Raw genomic sequence first — 19,133 nt, forward strand, 5'->3', positions numbered from 1 at the left:
AAGCTCTTATACCAAGTACCCATATTGCTGTGTATTTAATATGGTACATAGTCATTCTCTGTAAGTTTTTTTCAAGGTTCTCCTAAGCCTGAACGTCATCTTTAGTTTCTTGTACACATGTAACATTTTACCTGTATCTTTTGTGGTACTTGTCAGTATGGGCTTTGTTTTATCTATTTTTGTATTTATTTTATCCTCTCCACTAGCTTTTAGGTTACTTTAGATGAAGGACTCATTTGAACATTGAATTTATCAATTTTATCTCAGGGTACACTTCTTTGTACAAGATAAGCAATTGGTCCATAATTATTAACAGCAAGAAAATGTGATGGCTTAAACTTGCATGATTTAAATAAGGCATTTTTAAAAAATGAGTAAAGATATTTTCAACAAAAAGCATTATGTTTCTATTTTTCAGATCTTGATAAAGTGTGTGGTGGTTTTGCAAGGACTACCAAATGTCATCCACTTAAAGAAACATCTTGCAAGCTTTGAAAGTGTACAGCATATGATAGCTTGCTGTATCTTCTACATAACAAAGGTATCTACCTCATTCTTTGCCTACTGTCATAAGACTTAGGAGCCCTAATGATTTAGAAAGTTACACTACTTTAAAAATTTTTTTTAAAATATAAATTTATTTATTTTAATTGGAGGCTAATTACTTTACAATATTGTATTGGTTTTGCCATACATCAACATGAATCCGCCACGGGTGTACACATGTTCCGCATCCTGAAACCCTCTCCCTCCTCCCTCCCCGTACCATCCCTCTGGGTCACCCCAGTGCACCAGCTCTGAGCAACCTGTATCCTGCATCGAACCTGGACTGGCAATTCATTTCATATATGATATTATACATGTTTCAGTGCCATTCTCCCAAATCATCCCACCCTCTCCCTCTCCCACAGAGTCGAAAAGACTGTTCTATACATCTGTGTCTCTTTTGCTGTCTCGCATACAGGGTTATCGTTACCATCTTTCTAAATTCCATATATATGCATTAGTATACTGTGTTGGTGTTTTTCTTTCTGGCTTACTTCACTCTGTATAATCAACTCCAGTTTCATCCACCTCATTAGAACTGATTCAAATGTATTCTTTTTAATGGCTGAGTAATACTCCTGAATACTCCATTGTGTATATGTACCACAGCTTCCTTATTCATTCATCTGCTGATGGGCATCTAGGTTGCTTCCATGTCCTGGCTATTATAAACAGTGCTGCGATGAACATTGGGGTACACGTGTCTCTTTCAATTCTGGTTTCCTCGGTGTGTATGCCCAGCAGTAGGATTGCTGGGTCATAAGGCAGTTCATTTCCAGTTTTTTAAGGAATCTCCACACTGTTCTCCATAGTGGCTGTACTAGTTTGCATTCCCACCAACAGTGTAAGAGGGTTCCCTTTTCTCCACACCCTCTCCAGGATTTATTGCTTATAGACTTTGGATAGCAGCCATTCTGACTGGTGTGAAATGGTGCCTCATTGTGGGTTTGAGTTGCATTTCTCTGATAATGAGTGATGTTGAGCATCTTTTCATGTGTTTGTTAGCCATCTGTATGTCTTCTTTGGAGAAATGTCTACTTAGTTCTTTGGCCCATGTTTTGATTGGGTCGCTTATTTTTCTGGAATTGAGCTGCAGGAGTTGCTTGTATATTTTTGAGACTAGTTATTTGTCAGTTGCTTCATTTGCTATTATTTTCTCCCATTCTGAAGGCTGTCTTTTCACCTTGCTTATAGTTTCCTTTGTTGTGCAGAAGCTTTTAATTTTAATTAGGTCCCATTTGTTTATTTTTACCTTTATTTCCAATATTCTGGGAGGTGGCTTATAGAGGATCCTGCTGTGATTTATGTCGGAGAGTGTTTTGCCTATGTTCTTCTCTAGGAGTTTTATAGTTTCTGGTCTTACGTTTAGATATTTAATCCATTTTGAGTTTATTTTTGTGTATGGTGTTAGAAAGTGTTCTAGTTTCATTCTTTTACAAATGGTTGACCTGTTTTCCCAGCACCACTTGTTAAAGAGATTGTCTTTTCTCCATTGTATGCTCTTGCCTCCTTTGGCAAAGATAAGGTGTCCATAGGTGCGTGGGTTTATCTCTGGGCTTTCTATTTTGTTCCATTGATCTATATTTCTGTCTTTGTGCCAGTACCATACTGTCTTGATGACTGTGGCTTTGTAGTAGAGCCTGAAGTCAGGCAAGTTGATTCCTCCAGTTCCATTCTTCTTTCTCAGGATTGCTTTGGCTATTCCAGGTGTTTTGTATTTCCATACAAATTGTGAAATTATTTGCACTACTTTTAATCACAGTGTTTAGAATACTTAAAATAGTAGAACTTCGTTATTATTCAGAGCCATTACTTTGTTGTTATTCAGAGAAATTACTTTGTTGTTATTCAGTCGCTAAGTCATGTCTGACTCTTTGCAACACTATGGATGGCAGCACGCCAGGCATCCCTGTCCTTCACTATCTCCTGCAGTTTGCTCAAACTCATGTAATTGAGTTGATGATGTCATCCAACCATCTCATCCTCTGTTGTCCCCTTCTCCTTTTGCCTTCAATCTTTCCCAGTTGCAGGGTCTTTCCAGTGAGTTGACTCTTCACATCAGGTAATTAAAGTATTGGTGCTTCAGCTTCAGCATCAGTCTTTCCAATGAATATTCAGGGTTGATTTCCTTTAGGATTGACTGGTTTGGTCTCCTTGCAAGCCAAGAGAATTTCAAGAGTCTTCTCCATTATTTTAGTTGAGACTTAAGTTTGCTTCTGTGGAGGTCTGGTAACAGAGAGGCCTCTACTCTCTACCTTAGCAAAGAGGTCATGTCCTGACTTCAGGAGCAGAAAATCGTATTCCTTCAATCACTCACTGGTTTGCCACTGTAGAGAGACCTCTATGCCCTGGTCTGTGTAGATGCTGAGGGAGCATAAGCCATTAGCAAGAAGAAATGATAATAATTCACTTATGGGAACTCAGAAGCCCAAGGAGGAAGAACAAGCCAAAAACTAGAGTAATTGTGTTATTTGTTCTTACAGTGTTGAAAAGGATCAGAGATGACTAAAGAAAAAGAAACCTTTCAAGCAGTACAATTAGAACAAATTTAATTTTTTCTTCCAGTTTTGTTGGGCTATCACTGACATACAACACTGTATAAGTTTAAGATGTACAACATAATGACTTAATTTACATACGTCATGAAGTGATTACCATAAGAAATTTTGTGAACATGCACATCTCCTAAAGATACAAAATTAAAGAAATAGAAAAAATGTTTTTTCTTGTGATAAGCACTTTTAGAATTTACTCCCATAGGAACTTTCATATATAACAAATTTAATTTTGGATTAAAAATTAAACAAATGAAGATTGCGATTATACTTCTTGATTCAGATATGGAAGCGCAAGAAATACCTGCAGATGTTGAATAGTATTACCTATAGATAAATTCAGAAGACAGATCCAGAAATCATAACATGAAATAAAAGGAGTCTGGAAGTAGAAAAGAAATACATAGAAAAGTAATCATCTTTCTGAGTCCCAAGCAGGATTAATGTTAGAATATGTATGTGGACACATGTTGGTGAAATTCCTGAAATCCAAGGATGAGGACAAATCTGAATATTTGAGACTGAAAGAACAGGTTACTTATTTGCAATGGAAAGAGAATCAATTAGCTTCATACTTTTTATCAGCAACACTAAAAGTTAAATTCCTGGAGCAACATTTGTAGAATCCTGAGGGAAAAAGGATTAAGGCCTGTAAATTAATAACCAGGAAAAGATATCATTCATTTGTCAGGGCAAAATAAACATTTTCAGAAGTGCAGGCATTTAAAAAGTATTCCATCCAAGTATTTATCTGAGAAAAACACTTCAGGAAATACTCTATCAAATGACAGTTGGTTCAGAACAGAAATCCCAAGATAGGGAAAGATGAAAAGGAGAGGAATAATGGGAGCAACGAATCTTGCAATATATGTATTATTAAAAGTAAATGGATAATAATGATGTGACTAGGATTTTGTAATATAAATGCTAAATAGGGAGTCTTGAAATAGAAGAGTCATCCATGGAAGAAAAACCTATTAGTAACCTAGAGCCAAAGCTTCTCTCCTGTTTAGGGTTGAGGGAGTGATAAGCAACTATAGATTCATGGTGCATGTGTGTTAAAAACACACATAGTGTAAAAGTACATATTGTATAACTTTATTATTTTCTTTTGAAAGAATATGAATATTTCAAGATGACTCAGGAATATGTAGGCATGAGCTGATCTTTAAAACACTGTAGGACTGTTCTAAACTGTCAAGAAGCAAAAGCACACAGAGGAATGGCAGGGAGGCAAAAAGAACAAAAAAGTGGCAGGGACGAAACATGGCTAATTTAACAAAAGTAAGAAGAAGGAAACTGAGATTGTATTTCAGATGGAAGGAATAAAATCAAGTACATTAATTACTTCACTAAGCGTGAATGAACTCGAGACAGAGACTGTCAGATGGGCTGAAAAGTTAGATTCAAATGTGTATGATTTCAAAACACCCTGTAAAACAAAATAACAAGGAATTTGAAAAATAAATGGACACAGATATTGGGAAAATGTAAACAGAAATGAAGGAGGCATGACAGTTTTCATATCTGAAAAAGCAGAATTCAGGGTCCAAAACATTAAATGGATAAAGAGAGACATTATGTCCATCCAGTCTGTTCTGTTGATCGCCCTTTTCTGTTTCTGCATGGCCTCTGGCACTTTCCAGTCATAAGGCAGTCTCATTGTCAAGTATTAAAGATCAGGTATGAATTAAAACAAAACTTCATTTTTTATAACAGCAAATTAAAGGAGAAAAACAGGTTATATGAAAATGCTACAAAGGCACTGGATAAACCTTAGCAGCCTTTCCTAATAAAATTTCTAAGTAGGTTAGGCATAGAAGGAAGTTATTGCATAATGATAAAGACATTTACCAAAAATTTTTAGCAAATATCATGCTAAATGGCAAGTTTCTGAAGTCATTTCTTTAAAATCAGGCACAGGAGATATTGACTCTTAATACTGTGATTCATTATTTGTAGAGATTCTGTCTCATGCAACAGATAAGGGCATGAAATAATTTTGTAATATTAGAAAAGCAAAATTTGTCTGAAATTGTAAGGTCTCAAAAAACACATGAGAATCTAGCAAAAGATTACTAAAATTAAAAAGAGAATTTATAAAGTTACATAAGATACAAACTTGTTTTTATTTTTAATATGAACAGTAGCCAGGACAGGGGAAAATATACCACTTGTAACGATAGTATTTTAAACTTAACGAAATGTTGAAGAACCTAAATAAAAGAAGTGTGAAATCTTACTGAAAGACATAAAATAAGATCTGCACATATGGCAGGCCACACCAAGTTCTTGAATAAGAAGACTTACTGTAATAGTAAAATAAATGTTTCCTAAAATAATATTTACATGCAATGCAGCTTTAATCAGAATCCCGATGTTTCTTTGAAACTGATTAGAATTATTTAGAAGTTCTCAGTAGATATTAAAATTTACCAAAAGTTCACTCCAGTGAAAAATGGTCTTAACAGAGTAATGGGCAAATAGATCAGTGGAATAGAATAGAGACTCTAGGAAAACTGGCCCTGGGTCTACAGGAAGGACTTAATATAAGACAAAGGTGGCATTCAGGTTCATTGGGAAAATGATAATTTATTAATAAAAGGTGCCGAAATTACTGACTGTTCATTTGAGAATAAGCAAAGCCAGAGTCCTTCTCATACCATAAACAAAATGAAGTCCAGATGGATTTGAGGATATTTGGTTGTCCTTGAAATCATGCGAGATCTTCTACAACAGGGCACAAAATTCAGAAGGTACCAGAAAAAGTAGATAAATAGATTACATGATAAGTAAAAAATAATTGTTTATGGCAAGATACTATAAATAAGCTTCAAGGCAAGTATTTTTTGAAAATACAGCAGATTCAGGGTTATTAACATTGATTGCCTCAGATAGTAATCAATATGAAAATAGGAAATAATGTCACAGTTTGGGAAAAGAAGAATCAGACTGATTTTTAATTATGGAGGATATGATTAAATATTTTGGTCAGCTTAAAAAGTGGAACAGTGAACCAGTACTAGATGATGAATGGCCATCTAATGAGGTTAGAGAGGAGCCATCGAAGGGTTTCAAACCTGGGAATGCTGTAATGAAATTTGCATTTAGAAAAAAGAAATTATTCTGGTTGTGCAACAGCTAATCATTAGAGGAGAATAAGACCTGAGACAGGAAATGAGTTAGAGGGCAAGAGATGATAAATGAAGCTAGTGTGGAAAACTGGGAGATAGAATTGAAAATGTTTCAAGAGTTGTTTATCAGATGGAATTGAATAGAGGGGGATTGTGGAGGGAGAGGGAAGAGTCCCCAATAACCCAGATGTCTGGACAGTTGGTTGAATGCAGTTTGTTGAACCCTGAGTAAGAAAGGGGGAAAAGATAATAGGTTTTGAATGTATTGAATTTTGGGGGCATACAAGATATTCACAGAGGTGAGAATTATATAATAAATTCTCCAAGCCAGGCTTCAACAGTACATGAATCATGAACTTCCAGATATTCAAGTTGGATTTAGAAAAGGCAGAGGAACCAGAAATCAAATTGCCAACATCCGTTGGATCATAAAAGCAAGAGATCTACTTCTGCTTTATTGACTACACTAGAGCCTTTGACTGTGTGGATCAAAACAAACTGTGGGAAATTCTTAAAGATATGGTAAAACCAGACCACCTTACCTGCCTCCTGAGAAATCTATATGTAGGTCCAAAAGGACGTAGAACAACTGACTGGTTCCAAATCAGGAAAGGAGTACATCAGATCTGTATATTGTCACCCTGCTCATTTAACTTATATACAGAGTACATCATGAGAAATTTTGGATTGGATGAAGCACAAGTTGAAATCAAGACTGCTGGGAGAAATATCAATAACCTCAGATATGCAGATGACACTACTCTTATGGCAGAAAGTGAAGGGGAACTAAAGAGCCTCTTGAAAGTGAGAGAGGAGAGTGAAAAAACTGGCTTAAAACTCAACATTCAAAAAACTAATATGGCATCTGGTTCCATCACTTCATGGCAAATAGATAGGGAAACAATGAAAACAGTGAAAGACTTTATTTTGGGGGGCTCCAAAATCACTCCAGATGGTGACTGCTGACATGAAATTAGAAGACACTCCTTGGAAGAAAAGCTCCGACAAACCTAGACAGTATATTAAAAAGCAGAGACATGACTTTGCTGACAAAGGTCCGTCTAGTGAAATCTGTGGTTTTTCCAGTAGTCATATATGGATGTGGGAGTTGGACCATAAAGAAAGCTGAGCACCAAAGAATTGATGCTTTTGAACTGTGGTATTGGAGAATACTCTTGAGAATCCCTTGGACTGCAAGGAGATCCAACTAGTCCATCCTGGAGTATTACTCAGCCGTAAAAAAGAATTCATTTGAATCAGTTCTGATGAGTTGGATGAAACTGGAGCCGATTATACAGAGTGAAGTAAGCCAGAAAGAAAAACACCAATACAGTATAATAACATATATATGGAATCTAGGAAGATGGCAATGATGACCCTGTATGCAAGACAGGGAAAGAGACACAGATGTGTATAATGGACCTTTGGACTCAGAGGGAGAGGGAGAGGGTGGGATGATTTGGGAGAATGGCATTCTAACATGTATACTATCATGTAAGAATTGAATCGCCAGTCTATGTCTGACGCAGGATGCAGCATGCTTGGGGCTGGTGCATGGGGATGACCCAGAGAGATGTTGTGGGGAGGGCGGTGGGAGGGGGGTTCATGTTTGGGAACGCATGTAAGAATTAAAGATATTAAAAAAAAATAAAAAAAAAAAGAAATCAGTCCTGAATATTCATTGGAAGCTGAAACTCCAATACTTTGGCCATCTGATGCGAAGAGCTGACTTATTGGAAAAGACCCTGGGCAAGACTGAAGGCAGGAGTAAAAGGGGACAAGAGAGGATGAAATTGTTGGATGGCATCACTTACTTGATGGACATGAGTTTGAGCAAGCTCCCAGAGTTCCTGCTACTGGCCTGGCATGCTACAGTACACGGGGTCACAAAGAGTCAGACACAAATGAGTGACTGAACTGACTGATACATTGGCTTGGCCCAAAGTTTGAGTTTCCTGGAAGAACATTTGAAGCCCAAATGAACTTTTTGGCCAACCCAATATTAATGTCAGAATTTTGATACTAGAGCTGCTTTTTCACCAACTGATAGGCTGGGAGAATCATCATTTCATAAGTTTCTTCCAGCCTGATGAATAGACCAAGAAACCTGACTACTCAATCCCAGATATGAAGTATTCATTTGATATAAATATATATTTTCTACAGACTTTCTCTTAGGACATGTAAAGCCCAATTAGTCAAATGACCCTGTTTCTTTTCTCTGTTATGTTTTAAAGATTGGTAATCTTTCCAGATGGTTCAGTCTTTCTTCTTTAAGTAGCAGTATTTTTTTTTTCTAAAAGTTACCAGAATTCTAAATAAAGTGCACTTCTGAGATATGTCATCTTGTGTTTCATTATTTTTGAGATGTTAAAAAAATTTATTATGCCAAACATCTGGCACATTTTAAAAATTTCTGTTTGTCATTTGGTATGTTAAATAGCACTGGTTTTCTTTTTCTTTTCATTGGAAAACTTCATTCTCATTTAGTATTTTCCACTGGCATATTAAAACAAGGGGAAAAGATTGCACAGTTGTCTATAAACCAAATAGGTTGGAAAGCAAAGGTGAATGAGGTGCAAATGTTAGCTCATTTCTGTTTTCTAATAACAAAACTCATTCCCTCTCATATCAATTTTACGATGAGTTGGACTGTTTTACTTGGTATTCAAGGCACTACTTGGCCTAAACCCCTACTGCCTTTGTAAAGTTTGTTTCACCATTTTATTTTCCTTCCCACATTCTGTCCCATAGTCAGCATTAGTTGAGCACCACTGCCCTGGTCTTACAGAAATAGTTCCAGTTACTAGCGCTTGCATTAGGTAGGTCTCATCAGATATAAGCAGCCACTCACTGCTTTTCAGCCATTTATATATCCTTCACTTCCTGGGAAGTCACAGTTGTTACCTATCTTAAATTGTGATTTTTTAGTCACTAGGTTGTGTCCGACTCTTTTGTGAACCCATGGACTGCAGTCCACCAGGGTCCTCTGTCCATGGGATTTCCCAGGCAAGAATACTGGAGTGGGCTGCCATTTCCTTCTCCAGGGGATCTTCCCGACCCAGGGATTGAACCCATGTCTCCTGCTTGTCAGGAAGTTTCTTTACCACTGACCACCAGTGGTAAAGAATCCAGTTATCTTAAATACTAACCTATTTAACCTAACAGAATACATCTACAGATAAGTTCATACAGACTTATTTATACCTTAAGAGAGTTTCCCTGGGGATTCATGGTGAATGTGTCCCCTTGTGTGATCTTGTGCTAGAGCAGGGTCTATGCAAATCAGATTGTAGGCCAGGGAAGCTTTCCTGGGTTAATGTTAGAGCCCAGGTTTTAATGACCAGGTAAAGCTGTATAAATAAGGAAAAGCTGTTCTGGGAAAAACCTCCACTGTAGGAAGGCATGAAGTCCTGACACTATGGTGAGTATCAGGATTGATACTTGATTCAATATTTTGTAAGCTGAGAGTACAACACAAGGAGATGAATACTGGAAGATGGCACTGGAGAGGGAGGTAAGGACCAGGCCAGAGGAGGCCAGATAACAGTTTGTAACCAGGAATGTGGATGAGACTGGGTGGCAGAGTGGCTCCTTCTCTTCTTCTGAGTAGAGTGTGTGCTTCCCAGGGCTCATGGAGAATCTGCCCAAACCAGCTGATCTCCAGCCTAGTTCAACATGAATGTCATGTATATCATTCACCCCTAAAAATGTTCCCCAAGATGTCATGAGGTCAGTAATTGTACCATTTCATAAAGAAGACAACCCAAGAGAAGAAGTGGTGGTTACATGGCCTTTAAGAATGATTTTGTTTTAGCGTGGCTCTTTTAAGTGGAAATGTTTTTTAATAGTTAGCTTACTATACCAAAAGATGTATGTCCCAGCTATGCTGTGCTGTGCTTAGTCGCTCAGTTGTGTCTGACTCTTTGTGACTGCATGGACTGTAGCCCACCAGGCTCCTCTCTCCATGGGGATTCTCCAGGCAAGAATACTGGAGTGGGTTGCCATGCCCTCCTCCAGGGGATCTTCCCAACCCAGGGATCGAATCCAGGTCTCCCACATTGCAGGTGAATTCTTTACCATCTGCGCCACCAGGGAAGCCCCAGAGATAACAAGAATTTGTTACTGATGAGATTCCTGATTTTTCATTTGTTTGTTTTTGATCCTTTATTTAAAATACTGAAATCATACAGTTTGAATTCTAGAGAAGTATGCTTACATAGCAAAAACAGGGGCATTACATCCAAAACATGAAACTTACAAATATAACAAGAATTTGTTACTGATGAGATTCCTGATTTTTCATTTGTTTGTTTGTTTTTGGTCCTTTATTTAAAATACTGAAATCATACAGTTTGAATTCTAGAGAAGTATGCTTACATAGCAAAAACAGGGGCATTACATCCAAAACATGAAACTTACAAATTTCTGGAAGATGATACATGGCACTTGGAAATAGATGTGAATTTCCAACAGAGATAATTAATATTTTTAATTAGATCCTGCGTTCATGGAAGGAATATGACCTGGCAGTAATGATTATAAATTATGGAAAAAAGGTGTTGGACATCTCATCAGGTTGCAAATCTCTATTTGGTACTACAGACGTAGAGGAAATGCAAGAAGAGGTAATTGTTTGTTCTTTGTGTCTCATCTTTAAACATACATTATTTGCATTTTATGAGAGGTCATGTAGTGTTAGTAAATATGTTAGATAATTGATCAGTTTTTAGTTTGTCATATTTACATAAAAGAAGATGAATGTATAGTGAAGAGCTTCTTTTTTCCTTCCTTTTCTTTCAATTTTAATTACTATCCAGAAAATGAAAAGGTCTCTATGCTAGAATATTGAATAGCCCCCTGTTTCTAGTATTGATAATCAGTTAGGTGTTGATAGAGAGCTTGTTGGACATTAGACCGAAAGCCCTCAAAGGTCTCTCCCAGACTGAAGATTTTTATTATTTTTGGTGGGTCACTGAATGCAGTAAATATGTCAGAGCTTTTTGCTTTGCCCCAGGTAGATTTCCTGAACTTCTTGTGACACCTACATTGTCTTCTTTATGAGGCTTCTAATGTTGGAGATAACTTTTAAGTAAGACCCATGCTGCCTCCAAGCATGGGTCTTACTAGATCTTTATTGCCTTTTCTTGACACTAGGTGGTTAAATGATTTTGTAGATAGATCAAATTTTGAAACATTAGTTTATCCGGTTTCTGAGGTATACTGGGAACCGCTTGCAGCCTCTTTTGTGATCAGGATTGGGGTTGAGACTATGACCTCTAAGCCTGATTCAATTGGAGTAGTTCTATCTCTATTATATGTGGAAAAAGCTTAAGAAAAATCCCATGGTTTCCCTGGGTGAATATTTTTAGCCATAATACTTTTTTTTGGGTGTGTGTGGGGATTTTAGAGAAAGTTTTGATTAAGCTGAAAGTGACCTGAGGATTTTTTCTTCACCAAGTGTTGTCTACTCTGAGTCCATCAGCCAGCCCCTTCATATCACTGAGGCCTTGACTCGGCCCTGCCCCTTCACATCATGGCAGGACAGGACCCCGTCCCTCTTTCCTTGGAGCCTTTAGTCCAGCAGCAGGTTGTGATACTTCTTTCAGAGTAAGACTGTGGGGATTGAGAATCTAGTATCTAGTTTATAGAAGTCAGGAATCATTGTAAGCATCTGGGGTCCCTCAAAGCCAAAAGACCTTGGGAGGTCTATTTTTTCAGAGGGTGGGAAACATGAACCAGTCAGTTCTCAGGCTCAGACAGATGAAAACATGGTGGGGAGCCTGCGAGCAGACCCACCAATTCTTAATCCACTAATTACTGATCATGCTACGTTCAATGAAAGGCAAAGTAGCAAAAGCAATTAGCTTAGTTGTAAGGAAGTTCCCTCTGGGGCAAGAAAAAAAAAGAAAAGAAAAGGATACATTTCTGAAAGCATTTTCTTTTGAGGATTTTGAGAGCTGTATCTTCAGATGCTCTCTAAAAGCTGTGTGTAGCGGGGAAGGGGCTGTTTAGGGGAGTAGAAGTTACTGGGAAGAAGGGAAAGGGAAGAGAAGAACTATTTTGGTCAACTTCCATAAAACACTTTGTATTGTGTCTGGCATTTAGTTAGACTACAATGGGTTGCTATTAATTAATTATTAGTATATTTAGCCATGTATATTCATAACTTTAAAGAATGTTATTTGAAAATGACAGTTCTTGAAACATGTTGAAATACGTTCTGACATTTAACCAATGTTTCTAGGGTTCTTCCAAGAAGTCTTGCAAGAATAAGAAGCCACAGCAGGTATTAGTACCTGAAAAAATAAATGAACAGCTGGTTTTATTGGAGACACATCTACTCAAACTGACAAAGCAATGTAATGTATTATTTTTCTTTCTGTATACTTCTATTTAGCATTTTGTTGTTGTTGTTGTTTTTTTAAATAAGAAAATATTTTGTTAAAAGGATTAGAATGAGATTAGCATTTGGTAAGCCCTTTAAGGTTTACGCAGTGGTTTTACATTATGTCCTTAATCCTAACAATACTCTGTTAATAAGGGATTGCTAACCTGATTTTTACAGATGTAGCTCATAAAGATTAAGCGGTTTATTTAGGATTACATAGTTGGCTTGGATTTGAGCTTAAAGCTTCTCATTCTAAAGCAGAGTTTCTCAACCTCAACAATATTGCCAATTTGGGCCAGATAATTCTTTGCTGTGGGGGACTGTCTTAGACATTGTGGATGTAAAACCGCACCTCTGGCCTTTGTCCAGAGATGCATAGCACACCATCCCCTCAGGACTGTCTCCCCTACCCCCACCTCCCAGCAGCCCCAGCTGTGACGCAAGTGTTGGCAAATGTATTGTAGAAGGGGAACACGACATTGAGAATCACTGTTCTAAAGGCAGAAATGTAACTGAGAAATAAAGGGATAGTGTGAGCGGTGTTAATATGCGAGTGATTTGAACCATGTGAAACACTCAAGCGAAGCACTGATTTTAAGTTGTTGTGCTGTATCATAATTTAGCAATAGACCAAAATGCTGACACGATGATTGGAGTTTTGGAGTTTGCATCTTGGAAATCTGATTAAGAAACTGATGTAATTTCTGGTGATGACAACTCTTCTCACATTTTTAAGAAGCAGGACTTCAGACCTTCTAGAAGAACAAAAGAATACCTGAGTTTCTCTCATTAGAAGGTTGCACTTTCGGCCCCTTGGTTTTTGGGAAGTCACTACCCTTGTAGAATTCTGTGTCCCCATCTCATCTGTCTTACTCTGTGCCTCAGTTATATATTGGTGGTTGTACTGTTTCAGAATTCCCTGACTTGAATCTCTCACTTTTTTTAAACACACCTCATACCTCTGTTTCCAACTGAATTTATGAATTGAACCCAATGCTCTATTATTCTCATAACCTATAAACCTAGTTTTGGGAAAGCTGTAATTGTCTGGTTACATATAAAAATTATAATTTCTCAAATTATAGAAAGGGTTCTAGAAATGTGAATTACTTTTTTCGTATTATCACCCCCTCCACATTTCACTAAGGAGCACAATGTAAAGTTACTAGCTAAACAATAGATTCAGTAACAAAACAATAATAAAAATAACAGTTTTATACAGTCCTCTCTGTGTGCCAAGAACTATTTTAAGTGTTTTATTCATATTAAAACTTATATAGTCTTTATATAACAGCTATATGAAAAAGGTACTATTATTATCTCATTTTAAAGATAAGGAAAGGGAGACACAGAGAAGGTAAGTAACTTCCCAAGGTCTCATATCTAAGATGTGTCAGACTTAGGGACTTCCCTGGTGGTCCAGTGGTTAACACTCCATGCTTCCAATGCAGGGGGTGGGTTCAATGCCTGGTCAGGGAACTAAGATCCTGCATCCCATATGCTGTACAGCTGGAAAAAAAAGTATCAGCCGAAAAAAAAAAGAATCTGATTTCTGTGTCTGATATTTGTTGATAGACAATAGCTGTTGAGTAATAAAAACTCATGCTTTAGAAATTCTTCCCCTATTTGGTAATAGACTCCTTGGCCTTTAGGGGAAAAATTGAAAGGAAAATAATTGAATTATTGAATCTCTTAAATCTCAAAAATATGTAATTTATATTTTAAGACAAGAATTTAGGACGTCTAAAATGTTTCCTTGGGTATTTTCCTGTTTTTCACCCTCCACCAAAGGATTTTCATTTTTGGTTATTGATATTAAACAGAACCAACAACTTACTAATTCTTTTTAACCTTAGATATTACAACTGAACTCTCGGGAGCAGAAGATCCCATATTTCTTTACCCTATAGTTTTAAACTGGTCGGTCAAAGGTGCTGTGAAAGAAGGTAGGTTACCTTGTCGTACATATGTTGCTTGCTCACCTTACTGCTAAAGATCTTTTATTCCGTGAATTCTGTTGCTGGCAGAAGATTTCAGGTTCTTACCCATTCAGAATAAAGCAGACGCTTGATTGTCAAGTAAGGAAAGAGACCAAAATAGGTACCTGATTTAAAATCTGAAAATGCGGAACCTTTATGTTGACTTATTTTGGCAGTAATTGAGGTTGTGTTGTTATGAAGCTTACAAAAACTAGGAACTGAAAAATGTGTTAGTGATTTTTAAGCTCAACTGTGAATAAATAGCAGCATTATTGTTTATCTCAGAGTGAAATATAATAAAAATTAAGATGACTAGTTATTCTGGCACTTATCAACAATATATTTACCCCCATCTAGTCGTATGTTTCTTCTGATGTACTCTGCATAGAAGTTAAATAAGCAGGGTGACAATATACAGCCTTGACATACTCCTTTTCCTATTTGGAACCAGTCTGTTGTTCCATGTCCAGTTCTAACTGTTGCTTCCTAAACTGCATATAGGTTTCTCAAGAGGCAGGTCAGGTGGTCTGGTATTCCCATCTCTTTCAGAATTTTCCACAGTTTATTCTGATCCACACACTCAAAGGCTTTGGCATAGTCAATAAAGCAGAAAGAGATGTTTTCCTGGAACTCTCTTGCTTTTTCCATGATCCAACGGATGTTGGCAATTTGATCTCTGGTTCCTCTGCCTTTTCTAAAATCAGCTTGAACATTTGGGAGTTCACAGTTCATGTACTGCTGAAGCCTGGCTTGGAGAATTTTGAGCATTACTTTACTAGCATGTGAGATGAGTGCAATTGTACAGTAGTCTGAGCATTCTTTGGCATTGCCTTCCTTTGGGATTGGAATGAAAACTGACCTTTTCCAGTCCTGTGGCCACTGCTGAGTTTTCCAAATTTGCTGGAATCAAGATTGCCAGGAGAAATATCAATAACCTCAGATATGCAGGTGACACCACCCTTATGGCAGAAAGTGAAGAGGAACTAAAAAGCCCCTTGATGAAAGTGAAAGTGGAGAGTGAAAAAGTTGGCTTAAAGCTCAACATTCAGAAAACGAAGATCATGGCGTCTGGTCCCATCACTTCATGGGAAATAGACGGGGAAACAGTGGAAACAGTGTCAGACTTTAGTTTTTTGGGCTCCAAAATCACTGCAGATGGTGACTGCAGCCATGAAATTAAAAGACACTTACTCCTTGGAAGAAAAGTTATGACCAACCTAGATAGCATATTCAAAAGCAGAGACATTACTTTGCCGACTAAGGTCTGTGTAGTCAAGGCTATGGTTTTTCCAGTGGTCATGTATGGATGTGAGCGTTGGACTATGAAGAAGGCTGAGCACCGAAGAATTGATGCTTTTGAACTGTGGTGTTGGAGAAGACTCTTGAGAGTCCCGTGGACTGCAAGGAGATCCAACCAGTCTATTCTGAAGGAGATCAGCCCTGGGATTTCTTTGGAGGGGATGATGCTAAAGCTGAAACTCCAATACTTTGGTCACCTCATGAGAAGAGTTGACTCATTGGAAAAGACTCTGATGCTGGGAGGGATTGGGGGCAGGAGGAGAAGGGGACAACCGAGGATGAGATGGCTGGATGGCATCACGGACTCGATGGACGTGAGTCTGAGTGAACTCCGGGAGTTGGTGATGGACAGGGAGGCCTGGCAGCTGCGATTCATGGGGTCTCAAAAAGTTGGACAAGACTGAGATGAATCATTAAAATTAAAAAAATTAATTAATTAAAAAAAAAAAAAGACTGAGCTGAATCGTATGTTAGGGAACTTTTAGGAAATCTGTCAAACACTGAGATATTTGGAAAATAAATGAAAGTTAGACTATAAAGGAATGTTTGATCATAGGAAAACAATAGTCTCACCACATTTACTGCTGTACATTTTTTAAAAGTAAGAGATCTAGAAAGAAATTAAGGGACTTCCCTGGCAGTCCAGTGGTTAAGACTCCATGCTTCCAATGCAGGACCATGGATTTGATTCTTTGTTGAGGAACTAAGATTCCATATGCTGCATGGCATGCCACCCTCCCCCCCCAAAAAAAAAGCAGGTTAATAAACTTGCCTGTTAGAACAAAATGACTAATAGCAATAGTATCCTTTCAATGCCATTAACCAAGTGTATTGGTGATTGTACATGAATTTCCTTGTTTTCACAGTTATGAAATTTAAGCAGAGACCTAGATTCCTCGAATTCTTTACACAAGTTATGCAAAAATGTATGCATGATGAAAAATTTCAACCTATGTTGGAGATAACAAATCCTGTCTATGACTTCTTGAAAAGGTACTGTAATATTTGTTTTATTAGCATTAACAACTTTTAAAAATGAGTAAACTTGTTCCTTAAAGATATATGGTGTGAAAATGTGTTAGTCGCTCTGTTGTGTCTGACTCTTTGTGACCCCCTGGACTTCAGCCCACCAAGCTCCTTCATTTATAGAATTCTCCAGGCAAGAATACTGGAATAGGTTGCTATTTCCTTCTCCCAGGGATCTTCCTGACCCAGGGATGGAACCCGGGTCCATCCTGGGTCCAGGTAGATCCTTTAGTATCTGAGCCACCAGGGAAGCTCTAAAGATTTATAAGATGGATGAAAAAGAGAGTGAAGTCTATGCAGTTAAAACAGGCATCTAGAAGGTAGTGAGTATCTGTGTCTGGGTAAATAAATAAATACACACAAAAATGTTTGTGCACCTGAACTAAAGAATAATAGAGCATGTTCATATTTTTAGTAGGAAATAAATTATCCCTTTTGCTATTGAGACATGATGGATGATTGAATTTCTAGGCCATTAGCATCTCTTACACAAACTCTGGGGCCCAGTTATTTACTTAATTTTTTCATCCAGTTTAATTGAGATATGATTGACATGCAGCACTGTATAAATTTTAAGGTGGATGACATAATGATTTGGCTTATGTACATCATGAAATGATTACCACAGTGGGTTTGGTGAACATCCATCATCTCATACAGAAGCGACATTAGAAAAGCAGAAAAAATTTTTTTCTTCCTTGTGGTGAGAATTCTTAAGATTTACCCTCTTAAAAACTTTTATTTATAACAAGTAGCATGCATGTTAGTTATCTTTATCATGTTGTACATTACATCCCTAGTTGTTCTTTACCTTGTAACTGGAAGTTTGTGCCTTTGGGCTATCTTCAGTAATTCCCCTTCCCCCTCTCTTTGATGTAGTCCCATTTGTTTCCTTATGCTTTTTTTTTTTCTTTAAGGTGTCTACAACTTATTTTAACAAGTTAAAATGATTGCTTACTTTTGCTTTTGTTTCCCTTGCCTGAGGAGACATATCCCCCAAATATATTGCTAAAATTCATGTCAAAGAGCATACTGCCTATGTTTTCTTCTAGGAGTTTTGCAGTTTCAGGTTCTTCCCTTTAGGTCTTTAATTCATTTTGAGTTTATTTTTGTGTATGGTGTGGTTTTGAAGTCTGGTTTTGGCCATGTACTACTATGCTTTTCTAATTCTCTACAGTAGCAAGCAGTCATTCCTTGGGGCTCTCATATGTATATGTGAATGGAGTTCCTCAAATAGAAGTAGTAAAATTTTAAAGTTAACCCTTTTATTCACTAAGCCCAAATGGCTCTCTCTGCCCCAAAGGAAAACTGTGTTTTGTGCCAACTAGTTATAAGAGATGCCAAATGAATTCAGCTTTTCTTCCAATAGTTGGGTTTTGATTTTAAAACTGGACATAGGTCTAATTTATCTCATTGTAGGAAAAACATCAATAACACAAGATCTACTTTAAAAATGTCAAAGAGGAACATTCTCATAAAAACCTACAGGAAAATATTCTTCCTAAAATAGGCACTTCCTTTATAATAAAAGCTTGAAAAACATGTGCTTCGTATTTTCAAAAGATGAAAGAGGAAATTACTTTTGTTACATGAAAGCAGGCCATTATAATGAGAGAGCTGGGCAGAATTAGAAAGCCCCACCAATTAAATAAACAATAACCAAAATGAGAACCATGGAAGCTGTAAATAATATTCTTGATACCAAAGAAAATCCGAAGTCACTTTCAGTGTGCAGTAAAATTTGGAAATTTGGAGGGCTGACCATGGAGGTCCAACTGAAGAAGAATAGATAATCTGAAATAGGAAAACAGAGTAAGTGTTTGAGACCAGTGGTACAACAAAAGATGTGAGTTTGGAGACTGAACAGTATAAGTGAGTTCAAGTCAAAGGTAATGATTTCAATATTTAAGGCTGGGCAGATGATCTAGGATGTTCTTCAAGTCAAGAAATACAGAGGAGGGGCAGAAGTAAGTCCTTGATTTCTACTTTGTTGGCAATATCTATTTTCTTTTTGTATTTGTATGCTTGACATATTTTGCATGAAGAAACTTTTTTTCTACTTCAACAAATATGCAGCAATATTTTCTTCCAATTTTTTAGTTTCACAGTTTAGATTTCGTGTTTTAATCCATATGGAATTTATTTTGGTGTAGGGATTTAGATTAAACTTTAGGGTTTTTTCTCTTTAAAATTTTAATTTGTC

The 19,133-nt window shown here is 37.2% G+C and overlaps 1 protein-coding gene across 1 annotated transcript in view; it reads left to right on the top strand.

The window, feature by feature from the left end:
• CFAP54 (cilia and flagella associated protein 54) overlaps positions 1-19,133 on the top strand; it is a 325,750-nt gene that overhangs the window by 101,786 nt on the left and 204,831 nt on the right. Inside the window, exons 26-30 of the mRNA XM_069585110.1 lie at positions 419-541; positions 10,735-10,863; positions 12,483-12,597; positions 14,483-14,572; positions 16,771-16,897. Of these exons, the coding sequence (XP_069441211.1) occupies positions 419-541; positions 10,735-10,863; positions 12,483-12,597; positions 14,483-14,572; positions 16,771-16,897 (584 nt within the window). The remainder of the gene's footprint in view (positions 1-418; positions 542-10,734; positions 10,864-12,482; positions 12,598-14,482; positions 14,573-16,770; positions 16,898-19,133) is intronic.

This window comes from Ovis canadensis, chromosome 3 (assembly GCF_042477335.2).
Source record: "Ovis canadensis isolate MfBH-ARS-UI-01 breed Bighorn chromosome 3, ARS-UI_OviCan_v2, whole genome shotgun sequence".
Lineage (NCBI taxonomy): Eukaryota > Metazoa > Chordata > Mammalia > Artiodactyla > Bovidae > Ovis > Ovis canadensis.